The sequence below is a fragment of the Dreissena polymorpha genome, chromosome 5 (assembly GCF_020536995.1).
Source record: "Dreissena polymorpha isolate Duluth1 chromosome 5, UMN_Dpol_1.0, whole genome shotgun sequence".
Classification (NCBI taxonomy): domain Eukaryota; kingdom Metazoa; phylum Mollusca; class Bivalvia; order Myida; family Dreissenidae; genus Dreissena; species Dreissena polymorpha.
The window spans coordinates 100,764,354-100,782,855 of NC_068359.1; the positions used below are offsets into that span (position 1 = coordinate 100,764,354).

The 18,502-nt window shown below is 35.3% G+C and overlaps 1 protein-coding gene across 1 annotated transcript; it reads left to right on the forward strand.

Moving 5' to 3' along the window:
- The first annotated feature begins 9,756 nt into the window (after positions 1 to 9,756).
- On the forward strand, positions 9,757 to 18,168 carry LOC127831765 (carboxypeptidase M-like). The gene is made up of 7 exons (XM_052356807.1): positions 9,757 to 9,851; positions 12,771 to 12,943; positions 13,543 to 13,730; positions 13,877 to 14,062; positions 14,741 to 14,893; positions 15,625 to 15,770; positions 16,298 to 18,168. Exons 1-7 carry the CDS (start codon positions 9,837 to 9,839, stop codon positions 16,652 to 16,654), a joined length of 1,218 nt encoding a protein of 405 aa, XP_052212767.1. The 5' UTR covers positions 9,757 to 9,836; the 3' UTR covers positions 16,655 to 18,168.
- Positions 18,169 to 18,502: the final 334 nt, after the last annotated feature.

An 18,502-nucleotide genomic window follows, 5' to 3' on the forward strand; every position in this document is an offset into this window, starting at 1 on the left:
ATAACACACATTGTGTGCCTGATATCCGGCTTTTTACGTGATACTGTCTAGTTACTAAATTCAAAATACAGATATAAATCGATGAAACAGTTGATTGTTAAGTGTTCAAATTCTGACGGGCCATGTGCAAAGAAGTCACGTGTCTAACAATTGCAACTTTAATATGACCTTTGCAACGGATACATAGCGAATACATATGGAATTGACCGATGTTTATATACTTTTTCCTAAGCTTGACTGCCTTTTGAAGATAGTATATTGATACAACTTTGGAATATTATTTTTTATCAATGGTGCCCCAAATATTCGTTACGTTTCTGTGCAGTACGACCCATACAACAATACTTTTTTTCTCATAGATAACTCCCAGCCGAAATGATTTTCACAAAATTAAACGATAGGTCATTTGATATGTATGAAAAACTCGATCCGAATCACAAACGGTCACTGTGTTCGGCCTTCTTTTAACCGGCTGCTTTCAAGTTGAAAACTATAATGCCAAATGCCAATGTCTCATCATGCAGTCTCATTCAATCAAAACTGTGGATTTGTAGCACACAACGTATTTCTCCTACCACATACACACAGATTATAAAAAATAAAGTCATTCCAGTTGCACAAAGAGGGAATAGTGTCTTCAAATAAATGTTGTTGATGATTTTAGAGAGTGAACAACGAAAAAATCTCATTTAATGTCCTCTCTACTACGGAGAACTCTGCGATATACTTATCTAAATATGGCTGTATACTGTTTTACGCCGTTGAAATGCTGTATATAGCTGAGAAGTCATTAAATAAAGCATATATTGTATACTTAGGAAGAAGTGTTTAGTTTTTGGTATAGTTGAGATGCGTATTTCTGTTGTGGTTTTCACAGCTAAGTATAGAGTACTAATGCGTATATAACTTTTTATTTATGTGCTTAGAGTATTACTGTGGCGCTTTTGGTTCAAAATTTTGGCCTCGCTCTAACTATATTCGATCATAATATTTCCGTATAAACGATAAACATTGTTTGATCCGTAATTAAGTTCTATCACTCTTGCGCAAATACTAAAGTGTCACAGGTTCGAGCCCCCACCCCGCTTATATTTATTTAACTTCCTTTTCGTATGACGCAGTTCACAAAGTCACACAGGGCATTAAAATACGTGGGTCGTCGTCTTTTGTATCCCGCACTTAATAACATAGACTTTTTTACAACTAATAGGCCAGCGATGGCCACATGGTGGCAACGCGGTCCACTCGAAAAGAAAATTTGATACACGTAAAGTTTGATATAAATCATACGCGAAGCGACGGAATTAATTAAATGAACTTGTTGTCTTTTTCTTTCTTGAATTCTAGGTTTGAGGTTCATGAGCTTAACAGATCCGTTGTGTAAGTCTGAACAATTAATGCATTTATTGAAACACCTCAAAGCATGCTTCGATATGTGCACACGTTCCTTCAAATCTATAATTGTGTTACTGTTTTAAAGATCTAAAACTTTGATTTAATGTCTATCTCTATGAAAACAAGCTACATTAATATCATTGAACATAATACTATAAAAAAGAACATCAATTATTGATATTTCTTCTGATAAGGAAAAACCATGCCGTCATCGTTTTAGCAGTGTCAGATAACCGATTCTCTAGTGTTTAGATGTGTTGTTCTACGTGTGATAGAAGGCTGTGAATAGCACCGACTTTTGTATGTATCAATTAATTGTACAGATTTAGGTAAAGTTGCGTATTTCTGTATTTTTTTGCATATTGATGGTTTATAATCTGTAGTGTGGGTTGATGTTGGTAAACGATATTACTTCAAAGTTAATTGTAATATTGTAATTAAGCATGTTCGAAAAAAAGTATTGTGTTCAGCAATGTATAATTATGTTATATTTGCGCTTTATAATTGGTTCATAACAGATGCCGACGCAACTTATAAATATGCGTATTTGGTTTTGTTTGTTTGATTGTTTTTGCAAGTGAAAATATTATTTAAATTACCAAATGAGAAGTCAACACTTTTATACTCGAAGTAATGGACAGTCAGTTACCTGATATTTGGTTGATTATTACTGCATGTTGTTGACCGTGCTATATGCATTAGACAGCAATAAAAAAACGACGTCTGGCCATTGTGCAATCAACCGATTTGGGAATATACCAGATGTGTACGGCGCTTACAACATTTTCATTTTTCAATCAAGGTAAACTTATTGTTAAAGTTTTATAATATGATAATTACCAAAACTCGACCAATAGTGATGTTATTAATAATATAATTATCGCATTCGTGTGTAAAAGTGAAGTCGAGTTATGTTGCCTCTGAAATAAATTATAATTGTTTTAAAGATCTAAAAACATTTTTGGATGCTATTCAACTAACCCTTGAGTTTAACTTCAGCTTTATGAAAATTATAATCTTTCATAAAACAATAAAAACAATATTCGAGAAAACGATTGAACTAGTGTCAATGTATCATGAGTATGCCGTTCAGAGAAGTGGTTTACGTTTGTGTTAAATAACCTTTATTGGTTTATGAAATTTTACAACAAAATAAGCTAGTTTTAGCTGAATATGGATTTTTTTTATTAAAGTGGAGTTATTAAATACCAACTTCTTAATAACATATGCTGCAAATGTTCGCCAAACTTTAAATAGCAGAAAAAAAAAGAAATGTTTTTCAATTCCGCTGAAACAAAGTTTGCTTACCGGTTTGTAAGTTTTCATGAAACGTTGTCAAATGTTCGTTAAAAATATCTGGTTAAAATATGAGCCGTACTCTGTTAAAAAAACGGGTTAAATGCATGTGCGGAAAGTATCGTCATAGATTAGCCTGTGCAGTTCGCAAGTTTTAATGAACTATGTCATGTTTTATTTAACGATACATTTATTTATTTTTCATCTAAGAATGCCCCCACAACTACTTCATATTTCTTCGAAATATTGTCTAAGTGCGGTTTGATAAATAGTATGTTACCGTCTTGAAAGAGTCCTTTCTTCATGAACGAACACTTAGCTGTGGTGAGGTAACTTAGTGTGTAACTATTTTAGCTTGGAATAAAAACTTCATAATTACCTGGTTATCAATATGTAGGGGGAGGTCTGTTACTATGCTGGCCTGAAATCTATACACGAAGATACCTAGATTGTTGAGAGGCAACGGGTTTGTTGCTGTGTAGATTTAAAACCATATGCATTGATACTTACTAACAGTTAGGGGGGTAAGAGTAGGCTGATAATGTGTTGGTCTTAAAGGGACCTTTTCACGTTTTGGTAAATTGACAACATTATTTAAAAACCTTGTTTCAGATTCGCAAATTTTCTTTGATATTTGTGATGAGACAGTAATACTGAACAATAACTATGCTCTAAAATATCCATTATATGCATGTTTTGAAGATTTGAGAACCTGAAAATTATTAATTGTTGAAACGTAAAACGATTGAATAATTGTGTTTGTTTTGTCACTGGAGCTTTTTAGATCCATTGCTTACATTAATCAACATAAAGCATTTACTGACAACTTCAATACATGCCAAAATCTGTGAAAACGTCCCTTTTAGTCCATGCTTAATAAATACTGAGCTCTGATGAATAAATATAATTTTTTACCATATTGGCTTCATATGAATACTCATAAAAACATAGTACGAAATTGTATTGGCTTTGCTGCATAGTAATGGAGAGGAAGAGGGGTATGCTTCTTCGAAAATAAAATACGCCAGAGCTGGGCCGGGCGCCTATAATCCGTCAGAGTTCCATTATACGGTAAGGGTTGATTTAGAAGTCAGACATAGTTATGTGATGCATTTTATCTTTAATATTGCATTTCCTCCTATTTGGTCGTTCTCCAAAACAGAACCTGTTGTCCATTCTTCTGTTTTCATCGAACTGATTACGCATATGACGTAGATCGCGTGTGACGTAGCTCCGAACGAATCTAAAACATATTTCGCATTATGATATTGTCATGAATATTTGGTAACTTCAATAGGAATACAATAAAATGCTCTGACCAGTCATTCAATTGTGTACATCGTGTTTTGGTCATAGTGGTTTACATTCGATACAAACGCATCCAAAAATAGATAGATAAAAAATAAAGAGGATGTACATATCGTTTTAATGGTTATAACCTTCCCATTTAATTTGGCATAGAGATGAGCTTGTTGCTCATTTCATTTTGTTTGATGATTCATTCTCAAGCCCAAATAGTTGCATCTGTCTAATCTACAGCTTCAGTTGTAATCGATGTTAACATTATTAAAATTGTGTCGTACAATACCTTATTATTCTTTGTGATTGTTTTCGTAGATATGTTGCATAATTGTAATCACCAGTTACCAAGGCTCAATGTGGAAGCCTTTATCAGTTAATTTTATCACTTTGTTTTCATTTCGATTATATACGAAATAGTCCCATTTTGTCGCTGAGACACCTCGTATAAACGTCGTGGTGTTTTGGAAAATTCGCTTCAGGTGTGTGGTGGATCGAAAGTCCTGGAAACGCCTCTGGAACGAGTATATTTACCTGATTATAAAAAAAAGTTTGTACGACACCAATTAAGCAATACTGTGTTATTCTGTGTAACGTCAAGTATGCCATGGATGACATTGGTCTGCACGTTCTATACATTTGCCAATTTGTTCTGTGTTATCTACATGTTTTCATATAGAAAATTGTATCGTCCTGTCATGTTATTTTATTTGCATATACAAAAAAGTTTTGTACATATATAAGTTTTTTGTATCATGTAGTAAGGTCGTCTCTTATAAACGTTAATCCTGATATATGTAAAATTGAAATGTATTTATTCGTTTTCTTGTTGAAACATCCTTTCGATATTTCAATATTTAAAACAGTTTTGTGAATTTATTTAGTTGTTCTGTCCTTACTTCATCATTTTTAGTTAGATCAAATTGTACAGTATTTTACTAATTTAGATTATAAGAACGAAACATATTTAATACAAATTAATGAAATTGACTTGTTTCCAAACAAGCCAAACCCTTAAATATTTATAAAAAAAATGGATTGACAAAGGTTTTAATAAAAATGTTTTCGCAACGGGTTTTCGAAGCCTTTGGAATCAGATTTTATAATACCTTGGGCGATCAAACAAGAAATGCCGGAGAAAATGTACACAGCGAGCAAAATGTGCGAGCAAAATGTGTCGCAATATAATACAAGGATAGATCTTCTTGTTCATCATTATTGGACCAAAACTATGGCCTATAGTGTGTTTGCAAGGTTTTATGACTTACTCTGTCATCCATCCAAAAGGGAACTGGTCTGAAATTCGCACATTTGGCTAGAAAGTTATTCATCCGGCTACATTTTTTGTGTTTGGATGAGCACTATTCTTAACTTGTAAAAAGTAAAAAGTGACCTTGCAGACAAAAATATCTTATACAAATCAGTTGAAAATATGATAACATTGGTTTTGTTCAATTAATAAAAAAACAGTCTCATGTGCGAAATGAAATTATTCCCTTTTGAAACACTTAGATATAAAACTAATAAATGCAACTAATAAACTAATAAAATAAACTAATAATGTGATTTATGGGTTTTATACTTTTAATAGTTGACCAAACATGTTTCTTTTTTATGGAGATTTATTCTGAAAACAAATTAAGTAAATACCTATAGTGGTTTCCTTTGAGTCCAAACTAATAAAACTGTCCATGCGACAAACAACTTACAAGTTCCTTCATTTAATAGATATATTTGTATTGTGTTTATTTCTGAATGAAATATAAAATAAAAATTTAAGTATAAATAAATATAGAACATAAATTCCACTCAACATGAACTCAAAAGCCATTTTCCATATAAATGGATAATTGGATTTATTTTTTATTAAAACAAAAACAACCATCATTATAATGTATAATTACCCATAAATCGTGCGTTTATCATTGTTGGTGTCAATGTAGGTTTTGTCAATTATAAATGATCCTACTCATGGATCATTCACACAACATGTAAAGATGAGCACTTAACGAAATCATGCACATAACATAATGAAACATGCAAAGAACGATTATGTACACAACACATATTGTTGCAAGTACAGTGCAGGTACAAATCACTTTGGCATATATACACGCCATACCGGTCACGTTAAATACACTGAACAGAAAGTTGATTCGACATGATATTATGAAGTTAGTAATGAACAACTTCACCAATGCACATAACATAAAGACAACTTTACATAACGAAACGATATGTATCCGTGACATTAGCATAGAACCCCATGAAAAATAGACATATGAATGGCAAGATGCGCGTATTGTTGATCGACTGGATAAATGTACACATCATTATGACAAAATAATGAATGTACAAAATAAACCGAGGTTTTAACACGAAATGGCATACCAAGCACATAACTATCTACAAATTAAAAAAGGTCGTGATGACACATTTACAGAACGAAACGAAGGGTTTAAATGTGAGAAAAAAAGAACAACCTCATGATTAAACTATATATAATTATGGTACAGCATGCTTATGGTAAACTGTGCTTGGTGTAAACAACGGATATGTCCATATAACAGTATGGCAAAAATACAGAACAAAACGATCAGTCTAATGACAGAATATGCTTTGAACAGAACAACTTAATAAATCAAAGTGAAATAATTACAAATTTACAGAACGAAACGATGCATATATAAATTAAGTGAAATTAGCAAATATTTCATTGTTAAACAACATAACATTATGACAAATACACATAAGGACGCGATGTCTCTACTGGACAGTATAAAGTAAGCAACAACAACAACAACAACAAAAACAACATTTATTAGCTTTTAGGCATACATTTTCTGTTTAGCCAAATGCAGAATACGCAAGTGTGATGGCATGGAAATAAACATGCACTAATGATAAAGCATAGACAAACGCTGAAAACAAACATACCAACTTGACTTATGCACATACAACATGTATACAAATGACGATTTTACTTTATTAAACGACGTGTTTTATACACAAGTTAGTTCATGACGAACAATTTGGCAAAATAATATTACACATTGTCTTTTGGAAAGAACGAAATGATATTGCACGTAAAAAAATTATGTCTTTTAGACTGATAAATATAGAAGATGATGAAAAAAGCACAAAACGAAACGACATATGCACAGATCAATGTAGGCCGACACTTTCCACTTAAACTGGATTTTCGCTAAAAATATATTTCTTTGAAACTAAAACTACTATGGAAGCGTAAGTGTTGCCCCTGGTTATTGTACGGAAACGAAAAGCAGAAGTATGGTTATTGATGCGCAAAGCTCTGTGTGTGTATACATGTATGTAAAAGGCAGCGCCATCGTTCCTATACATCACAAATGGAGCATTTCATTTGATGTTTGTTTGTAGATCCGGACAGAGCAGCAATGTGTCCGTTTTTCTCGGCGCTACTTTTAACAATGGTTGGCGGGACTATGTCCCTGTTACACGTTCACCATGGTAACGTAGCAATGGCGTCATATCTCCGGGAAGTGAACAACAAGTACCCGGATATCACCAAGCTGTACAGCATTGAGAAAAGTGTTCATGGTAGGGTTAGCATTTAAACTCTGGAAAAAAGGGCCTTATTGCATATGCGTAAAGAGACTTCACAGATAAGCCTGTTCTTTCCACACAGGCTAATCATTGACGATACTTTGTTTGTTTAGCAGAGACCTCTTTAAAACTACTTATTCTATAAAAGCGGAGATGCCCAGGCTACTTTTGGACGACATTTAACGCACATGCATAAAGACCCGGTTTCGAAGATTGTGTCTTGTTTTGGTTTGTTTAAATGATAGAAGAACGAGTCGCCATTTTCTATCATTTTATTGCACACACATGTATTTTCACCAAACATCCTTTATATAACTAATACGTACAAATACCTGCTCAAGTTTAATACATTATGAATCATTTTTAATTAAATCATAGGTCATAAGGTTTATGAATTAATTTGAGCCGCGCTCTGTGAAAATGTGGCTTAATGCATGTGCGTTTAGTGTCGTCCCAGATTAGCCTGTGAAGTCCACACAGGCTTATCATGGACGACACTTTTCGCTTTTCTGAAATTTTCAATTTAAAGAAAAGTCTCTCCTTAGCAAAAATCTAGGTAAGTCGTAAAGTGTCGTCCACGCGCAAATATTAAGCCGACCATTACATGCAGAAAAATACGTTTTTAAAACGAAAAATTTCCTTTTTTCAATGAAAAGCACTGCATACGAAAATTGATTGACGATTTCCCATTCACCAACTGCCTTTTTGATAACTGTATTAGTCGGTAGTGACGTTTCGCTTATTATATTATTCCTACATTATTTTTTGGTATCCATGAAACTTTCTTTCAAACAGTTACATGTCCATTTAACAAGATTGCGACGTGCTTGGTGTCTTATTATTATTACTTGTGTGGATCAGGGTCCCCTTGTTTGACAGCTATGCATTTACATTTCAAATCTTTGTGACCTAAACTATATACAATGGTTAATTGAATGTAGTACTTTAATTCTTTAATTCGCTAAACTATTAAAACGGTTACGGTTTAACGTAAATTTCAGTATGAAGTAATGCTATTAAGTTTTGCATAAACACATGAGCACTTTTGAGTTTCATTGAAGTGAGTTTCTGCTTTGTCACCATAAAACTTTATATGACTTCGATGGTTGGTAACCACACATACTATTTACCTACCAATTGTCATTAGTAGCTCTGTATGCATGTGCGTAAAGTGTCATTCCAGTCTGTCCATTTCGGACAGGCTAATAAGGGACGACACTTTCCGCCTTTACTGGATTTTCTTGGCCAAGAGACTTCCTTTAAACGAACAATTCTATAAAAGGGGAAGGTTTCGCCCCCGATCAGCCACAGCGCTAATCACGGCTTAAATTCTGTCTTAAGCCATCTGTATTTAAATTCCAAAAGTTATTAGTATTATGTGATAAATTAATTATTTCTAATTTATGTACGGTAAATATATTAAAAAAACTTTGGTTATAAGAAATACCATTCGTAATCATTCCGTTTAATAGATTGCATCACCACCTATATAGAAATTCCGTGTTCTAACTATCGATTGTGTTTATTTGTGTTTATTTGTTTTTATATTTTAGATTGACTATTTATGTTATATAACGCTTTGTTGTCATACGTAGTCAGGTAACAGAAAATAATGTGTTTATTTGTGTATTAAGACAATGTACTTTTGTATACGTCTGAATTAAGAGTCTGTCTGTCTGTCTGTCTGTAAATCTGTAAGTCTGTCTGTCTGTAAGTCTGTCCGTCTGTAAATCTGTCTGTCTGTCTGTCTGCCTGCCTGTGTGCCTGCCTGCCTGCCTGCCTGCCTGCCTGCCTGTCCGTCCGTCCGTCCGTCCGTTCGTCCGTCCGTCCGTCCGTCTGTCTGTCTGTCTGTCTGTCTGTCTGTCTGTCTGTCTGTCTGTCTGTCTGTCTGTCTGTCTGTCTGTCTGTCTGTCTGTCTGTCTGTCTGTCTGTCTGTCTGTCTGTCTGTCTGTCTGTCTGTCTGTCTGTCTGTCAGTCTGTCAGTCTGTCTGTCTGTCTGTCTGTCTGTCTGTCTGTCTGTCTGTCTGTCTGTCTGTATGTCTGTATGTCTGTATGTCTGTCTGTCTGTCTGTCTGTCTGTCTGTCTGTCTGTCTGTCTGTCTGTCTGTCTGTCTGTCTGTCTGTCTGTCTGTCTATCTGCTTAAATCTCAGAGCGCGGCCCGATTCTGTTTGTCCTTCTAGGCGAGGACTTGTGGGTACTGGCGATCTGCAGCTCGTTTTCCAATATCGATCTTCGACCGCACGTGAAGTACATCGGAAATATGCACGGCAATGAGGTATTTATGCGTCAAAGGTCATGAGACCTTTCTCTGGGGTATTTCATCCTATTGGGCCTACAAATATGCTTCTATTATAATCTAAATTATATCAGCTCCGTTTTCTTTGTCTTATCTAGAGTACAACTAATGATTATTTGTTTCCGAATTATTCGATTAAATGTCAGAATCCATGGTCAATGATCCTTTATTTTTTATTTAATTTTTTATTTGTTGTAGGGCGTTGTTTATAAACCTTTTAGTTCAGAATAATTCTTTATCCGTTTAACTGGTTTCTGTTCATCACGAAATTAAGTTACACACGAACAGAGCTTAGCGCAATTGATTAAAGATAGAAATAAAAATTTGTTAATGCATTCTGTTAACATTATTAGTGAAAATAATTGTACCTTATTGCTTACACCTAACGTGAAGCGTTTGAATATTTAGTTGAGCAATATTGTTTGAAACTATTTAAGATATGATCAATATTGATAAAAAATAATAGCTCTTGTCGATATCGCTTTGATAAAGCAGTACCCACTAACTGAGTATTACACTGATGAACTGTTACCAAGAGGGGGTAGTCACGTGACAAACAAGATAGCGACGTCAGGAAATTCGCAGCGAGTAGAGTCGAGCTACAGAGCGGATATTATTACAAAATGAACGGCCATTACTTTCTTGGTTATATGGCTGAAATGTGAGGGGCATTTTAAACATTTAATACCAGTAATAAAACGCACTGCACAACGAAAATGACCTGTCCTGGCATTTACGTCGCCATCCCGTTTGTCACGCGATTACCCCCTCTGGTAACCTAACCTTGAATAATGACTTTAAGGGTCGACAAAGTTAAGAAGTATGATAAACACTTAATATTGGTCCATTTCTGTGAAACGTATGTTTATCTGACGTAATTAGTTTCGTTTCCCTGGCGACAACTACACATACAAACAGAAAGAATGAGCGGTGTATTCGTGTTATGGATCAGAGAAATGTATAAGAAGCTACCACAGCACTATACCTTTGTGTTGTATGTTGGAACATTAAAATTCAAACTGCATTGAGATTGTCGGATGCCATTAAAAACCAAACGACGGAAGCTGTATAACACGGCCGTTAGTCACGAGCGCCACCTTTTTATGCGATGCATTGATAAATGAGCTAATGCTACTTCCGAAATGGCGCTAATGACCGGATTTTTTAAAAGTCAATGATAATTTCTGCAAAGTGAGCAGCTTTTTTTAAAAAATCAAAAAATTTCGCATTATTTTAAAAATCCAGCAATTAAGTGCGATTCAGCGATGCTTAATTTATCCACATTTTATAACAATCCAATAGGAAACGTGATGACCTTAATAAATTGTGGCATGGAGACGTTTTAAAAAGAAAATCGATGTATTTTCCTGTGAGAGGAGCAAAGTTCCGCCCTATGAAATCGCTAACAACATCAATCAAATCCGTTGAACATGTATAAGTTGTTCCATGCACGATAACATGGCTTCTTGACGATCTGATAGATAATGTGTTATTTTTCCAATAAAGATGAAGCCAATGCCAATGAGGTGGCGATAATTACAGGAGTTGGCATCAATGCACATGTTCAACTATTTTAATTTTCGGTGCCGACCGTACACTTTTTGTGTCGTATTCTAGATTGAGTGTTCGATTTTATCATAATTCAATCAAATTTAAATATAATAAAAACAGTAAAGTATACATAATTATGAAGAAACATTTGTTTCAAAGAAATTTTACAGATTTCTTTCGTTGAATATACTATACAACTGAAAACAAACTTGAGTATAATGTATAATTAACAAAAAAAGGTTAACGATTAAAGCCTTAGCTATTCTATTCATTTGCAAATGTTAGAGAAAACTATTTAGCCTATTTAAGGTTCGTTGACCTTTGCCTTTTAGTGAAATATGGTATTGTAATAGGGTACACAAATAACCGTTTCAAGCAGAAGTAACGTCTTGTTAAAAATTTCGTGAATTAAGTAGCTGTATAAACACATTTGTTGTTAAAAAGTATGTTGAGAATTTTGAGAATTCAGCTATTGGATTTATTGACTATTACATATTTTGGGTTTATATCTTACAATAAGTTTTTCTCAGGTTATTGACATCTTAAGATAGTCGGTTGCTTATATATTTATGTATTTACATCTTTTTTTATAGAATGTGTATATGTTCTGTATGGATTTCAATTATAAAATTTACGTTGAAAAATGAAATGAATATGGTAATGGAACATTATCTATCAAATGTAAGTCATGTAATGATTCACATATCGTGCATTGGCACCGCCTCCTGTCATTAGCGCTACCTCATTGGCATTGGCTCCATCTCTTTTGGAAAATACAAAATTAAGTATTAGATCTGCAAACCCAGATGTATGTGTAAATGCAGCAACTACTATATGTTGAACGCAATCGTTGATGTCCCCGATTTAAACGGGTTGAAATTCGCTCTTCACACAGGCAAAATACATCGATTTGCTTTATAAAACTCCACCACGCCGCAACTTATAAAGGCTCCCACGTTTCCAAATTGTTTGGGATTGTATGTTTCTGTACATTTGTGGATGAAATAATCTTCGTTGAGTCGCACTACATTGCCCGATTTTTAAAATAATGCGAAATATGTTGAAAAAACATTTGACAACAAATCACCTTGAAGAATTATCCGTGACATTTCACATCATCTGGTCCATAGCGCCATTTAGGAAGAACCATTTGCTAATTTATTAATGCATCGCGAAAAAGTCGTGGTGTCCGTGATTTACGGTCGTGTATGACATCGACAAAATATTGGAAATGGGATTAAAACAAAGAATTAGTCAATAAAGTTTAAATTGTTAAGTTATGTTTTGTGCCGCGAAAAAGTTAAGTTTAAGTATATAATGTAGTATGTCTTCCTTTATATTGCTAAGGTCGTAAGTCGGGAGGTGTTGCTGCACTTGATTAACCTGTACGTGACGTCATACGGCACAAATTTGACCCTGACTCAATTCCTTAACACGACCACTGTGCATATCATGCCGTCAATGAACCCCGATGGTTACAGCAAAGCAGTTGAGGGTCAATGCGAGGATACCTTAGGCAGGTAGGTGTATGACTAAACAGGAGGGAATAGTTTATATATATGAGCCTCGTTAATGCATGTGCTGTCCGCACAGGCTAATCGGGGACGACATGTTCTGGATTAACTGGATTTTTGCTTAGAAGTGACTTCTTTTCAACGGAAAACATCATAACAGCGAAACATGTCGTTCCGTTTTAGCCTGTGCGGACTTAACAGGGTAATCCGGGACGACCCTTTACGCACATGCATTAAGCTCGATTTTGCCGGAGCAAGGTTAATATATTTAATGCAGCGCCATTGGCTTCAATCTCATAAAAGCACACATTCGCGTAACGTGATCGTTTGTGTTCGCCAAAATTAACGCGTGGAGTCACATATCATAATTTTTATCAAACTGTGTCAGATCCTTTATCACTACGATACATGCAACCGGTTTCACTTAGTCAGATAAAGGAAAACGATTGCGAACACGTTAAAATATGATATAAAAAGTTATTGGGATGGATATTATCAGTTAGTTTTTGTATTTTTTTCCCGGAAACTCCGACCATGAGTTAACTATGTCCGATCATGTGTTAACTATGTCCGATCATGTGTTAACTATGTCCGTTCCTTTTCAGATACAACGCCAACGGGGTGAACTTGAACAGAAACTTCCCCGATCTAGTTCATGACCGGGCAATCATACCCGTCCAACCCGAAACCCAGCACGTGATAGACTGGCTGGACGACTACAATTTTGTACTCTCTGCCAACTTGCACTCCGGTTATTTTGTTGCAAGCTACCCCTACCACTTTTATCTCTCAGGTCGTATGTCTTTTTAACCCTTGATAACTTATAAACACAACTCAATAACAGAGAATGAGACATTCATTGAATTAGATTCGTTTATTAAATCATTGAATTAGTTGCAATTGCTTGATTTAAATGCCTTACGTTAAATTTATTTTAAGACCCCTATCTAATTTATGGCGAACCTTCGATGACGGTGGATGACGACACTTTCCAGTATTTAGCTCTGACTTATGCAAGGTCACACCACACTATGGCTAAAACAGGTGGCAACGAATGCGGCAGGTACCTTGGGAAGTACTTTAAGAATGGCATTTCAAACGGAGCCGATTGGTCTCCTGTGTTAGGTAACTATAAAAGTAACATAGCAGGCATACAACTATTTCTTTGAGCCGGTTGTCTTTCGCTCGTTTGGAAGGTCAGTCCGTAGACCATTTCGTTTCCGCGCGATATATTGAGATCGCATTTACTAACCATCATTCAGTTGGTGGGCTTGTTTCTTGGGAGGGAAGTCGCCGTTCAATTTCTAGATCAACATGCGCATATCAAAAGGGCTTGAATCAGAAAATAATAAAAGTGCAATAGTCAAATATTCCCGTAGCCACCATCTCTTAAAGTAGACATTCAGTGTAGTAAAAGAAACATGTTAACATAACTTTGGCACAGTGCCATCTAATAATTATGTACGTTATCGGACTGCCTGTAGTAGGTTCTTTAAAGCATGAATCATCTTTGACCTATTGTCTTTAAAAGCATGTAGCAGCGTATTTTAACGCGTATTTTTCACACTTACAAGTTACCATTTTAATCCAATTTTATATAAATCCATTTTATGCTGAAAGTCGGTGGACCATTGTGGACTGCACAGGCTAATCTGGTTGGATACTTTAAGAACATGCAGTAAGCACAGTTTTCCCAGAACGATGCGTACATGACTTAAATACCGTGAAATGCAGTGCAAACTCCTATACATTTGTATCCAAGCATGCGGTAAATTTTAATTGTAAGTTGCGAGTTCATTGCAGGAAACATGCAGGATTACAACTACCTTGCTGAAGGCATATTTGAAATCACCATAGGATTTTCCTGCTGCCATTTTCCGAATGCCTCATCTCTCCCCGATTATTGGGTGGAGAACAAAGACGCATTGGTGAACTACCTTTTGCTGGCTCACATGGGTAAGACATGGAGACCACTTTAACCGTTAACTACTCAGATAGGAATTTTGATCAGCTTGTAGTTCCTTAGAAAATGAACATAATTTTAAGCACCTTTCTTAATATATTGAAGTTTAAAGGCTTTCTTTTTGTCCATAACAGAGGGGCTAATCACGTGACAAACAAGATTGCGACGCTCATGCTAAGATTATTATCCGAGGTATTTTGCTCTGCGTAATACCCTTTATTACTTGTGTTAATTGTTTAAATGCATTTTTAAACCATATCAGTAAGAAATCGATTTGCGTTTATTTCGTTTAAATACTCGCTCTTTATTTCGACTTTACTCGCTGCGAATTTTTCTACAAAGGATCTGTAATTGTGTGAACCGCTAAGAAATTTATCAGCGAGTAAAATCGAAATAAAGAGCGAATATTAATACAATATGAACGTTTATAACATTCTTGTCGATATTGGAAAGTGAGCGGCATAGTAACAATTGATACAATAAATAAAGGGTGTACAACGGCGAAAAACAACTGTATTGGCATTGACGTCGCCATCTTATTTGTCACAGAATTACCCCCTCTGCTTAAAATAAGGATGACAGACTGAGCTGTTTTACTGTCTGCATTTTCCATTTTCACTTGTATTCCGAGTTTAAAAGGTTAATGGTACTAGAAACAACTTTTACGTTGCACTAATACATAACGATAAATATTCGTGTTTTGATTTCGAGATTTCATTTCTAGGTGTAAAGGGATACATTCGGGACCAAAACAACATCCCGTTGGATGGCGCTGTGTTGAGCCTTATAGGACGAGCATTCCCGACATTCAGGTCTAAACATGGCGGCCAGTATTTCCGACTCCTCATGCCAGGCACATATACTTTGAATGTGAGTCTTTAGTTTGCATGATTCAAATATCATATAGATTCGGTATCGTGTTTTATTTATCATAATAAAACGGTTTCAAAACATGCACATGGGCCCATACATCATGAATATGTTGTTTTTAATTGTTTGATGACTATAGACTTACTTCAGTACATTTGTTGTTCAGAGGAGATATATCCACACTAGCTCAAGCCAACACGTTTTTAATCTTGTGAAAAGTTTCACAGTTACTGAATGGATATGGTATCCACCTAGCGACCAGGTTGTCACATGTTGGATCAAGACTGTGTGAGATATCTTCAGATCTCTTTTAAAGACGCTAAGTAAGTTGTGCCTACCATGGAACCGACTCAAAAGCGATTCAATAAGCTGTGGGCTTTCGATGCAATCGAGCTAAGATTAAAAGGTTTAAACCAAGCAGGTGTGCGTTATTACCTTTTCTGTTATAACAAATAGTTTTCCTGTCTTATTACATGCTGTGTTCGGATTAATATGATAATAAACATGGGCTTTGTTTATTATTGCAGGTCAGTTACAAGAACCACACGAGGACCAAAAAGTTCATCGTGTCGACAGGCGTCGTAACACGCGTTGACGTCACTTTGGACCTTGACAAACTTGAAACTTCAAATGAAACTGAAACTGAAGCTGTGGACGCGAAAACTGAAACTAAAACTACCATGCCTACTGAATCTACCACACTTGAAACTGAGCATACAGCTGAAACTAAAACTGAAACTCAACCTGAAACTGTTGACGCTAACAAAACTGAAACTGTAAATGAAACCAACAAACGCGGTCCCTCGAACAACGCGCTTCAATGCGCATCCTCTTTGTCAATTATAGCTACGTTTTATGTTGTATTGCGTTCATTAATGTATTAAGGCCGCTAACGGAATCATTTATCTTCCGCTAACAATATAAACATTACTTTTTGTAAGCTTGATCCTTCTTAAATCTTAAAAACTAATTTCATGAGATTTATTGCATGAATCTTATATATATATGTATCAGCAAAACCGAGAAAACATATCATAGCTCGTCAAGTAATAGCTCTGTAATGTTACATGCATCCTCAAAATTGTTTAAATGTTTTCGTCCAAGATTATTTTCTTGAGTCCGGACAGGCAATCATTGACGATATTTTCAGCTTTTCTTGATTTTTTTTTCGTTTTAAATAAGGCCTCTTCAAAACAAAAATTCAGACTAGGCGGAAATGTTATTGTATTTGGCTGGGGTATCAGTTTTGTATCGTACTTGTGTTTATGTAATTGTTTATTTGTAAAAAAAAAAACAGCTTGTATTGTACGACACATAGTTGCATAACTATTAACCAGTCCCAGATTTTTGAAAAAAACACACGATCAGAGTAAGAAAAGAACACGTCAAAAAGAATGTATGCATTATATTATATTACAGCAACATAATACTCCTGATTAAGAAAAGGCTAACACAGTATGGTCGTTTATAGACAGTCATCAATCAAGACTAACACAGCATGGTCGTTTATAGACAGTCATCAAGGCTAACACAGTATGGTCGTTTATAGACAGTCATCAAGGCTAACACAGTATGGTCGTTTATAGACAGTCATCAAGGCTTACACAGTATGGTCGTTTATAGACAGTCATCAATCAAGGCTAACACAGTATGGTCGTTTATAGACAGTCATCAAGGCTAACACAGTATGGTCGTTTATAGACAGTCATCAAGGCTAACACAGTCTGGTCGTTTATAGACAGTCATCAAGGCTAACACAGTATGGCCGTTTATAGTCAGTCATCAATCAAGGCTAACACAGTATGATCGTTTATAGACAGTCATCAAGGCTAACACAGTATGGTCGTTAATAGACAGTCATCAAGGCTAACACAGTATGGTCGTTTATAGACAGTCATCAAGGCTAACACAGTATGGTCGTTTATAGACAGTCATCAAGGCTAACACAGTATGGTCGTTTATAGACAGTCATCAAGGCTAACACAGTATGGTCATTTATAGACAGTCATCAAGGCTAACAGTATGGTCGTTTATAGACAGTCATCAAGGCTAACACAGTATGGTCGTTTATAGACAGTCATCAATCGAAATCGGAAATGCAACGCTTTTCATCGATAATATAACGGAAACAAGTATAACCGACATAACATTTAAACTACTCTTTAAATTTTGAAAGCTTGCATGGTACATGCGCAACTCAATCGCATTTACTTTGATATTACCTAACATGGGCATTATTCCGTGCTATTATATTTGTTTAAACTAGTCAAAATACAGATTTGACATTAAATTCATTAAATGACATTCTTCACAAACACCACCATCTTAGAATAGCCCACTAATGCTTTGTAGTGCATTGCACGATTTATAAAATAAAGTTTCTTACAATACAATATTACCATCCTGTTGTTGTTGTATGGCCTCAGTAGAGACATGCATAAAGCGGTCGTAATGACCGTCCGTCCGTTTTCCGTCCGTCCGTCAGGCGTTCCGTTTAACGAGTTTTTTTCCTAAAGAGTTAAGTAATCAGCCTGAAATTTGAAGTATGATTCTACCTGCATGACAAAAAATCAGGTTCGAACTTTGTTCCTGTTGATTGATTTTTGGTGAAGTGATCGGGTCTGGACATTCTATTTTTCACTATAATAAAAGTTTTCCGGATTCTTTCTCCTGAACGCTTGATTGATTTTTTTGGTGAGTGAGTCTACCTACACGTCTAACATATATTATCT

What these genes read in the sequence shown, in the direction of transcription:
- LOC127831765 (XM_052356807.1), top strand. An exon ending in CGATTGGTCTCCTGTGTTAG is followed by an intron (nt 14,063 to 14,740) that starts GTAACTATAAAA and finishes AGTTCATTGCAG; the next exon opens with GAAACATGCAGGATTACAAC. An exon ending in CAGGCACATATACTTTGAAT is followed by an intron (nt 15,771 to 16,297) that starts GTGAGTCTTTAG and finishes TTATTATTGCAG; the next exon opens with GTCAGTTACAAGAACCACAC.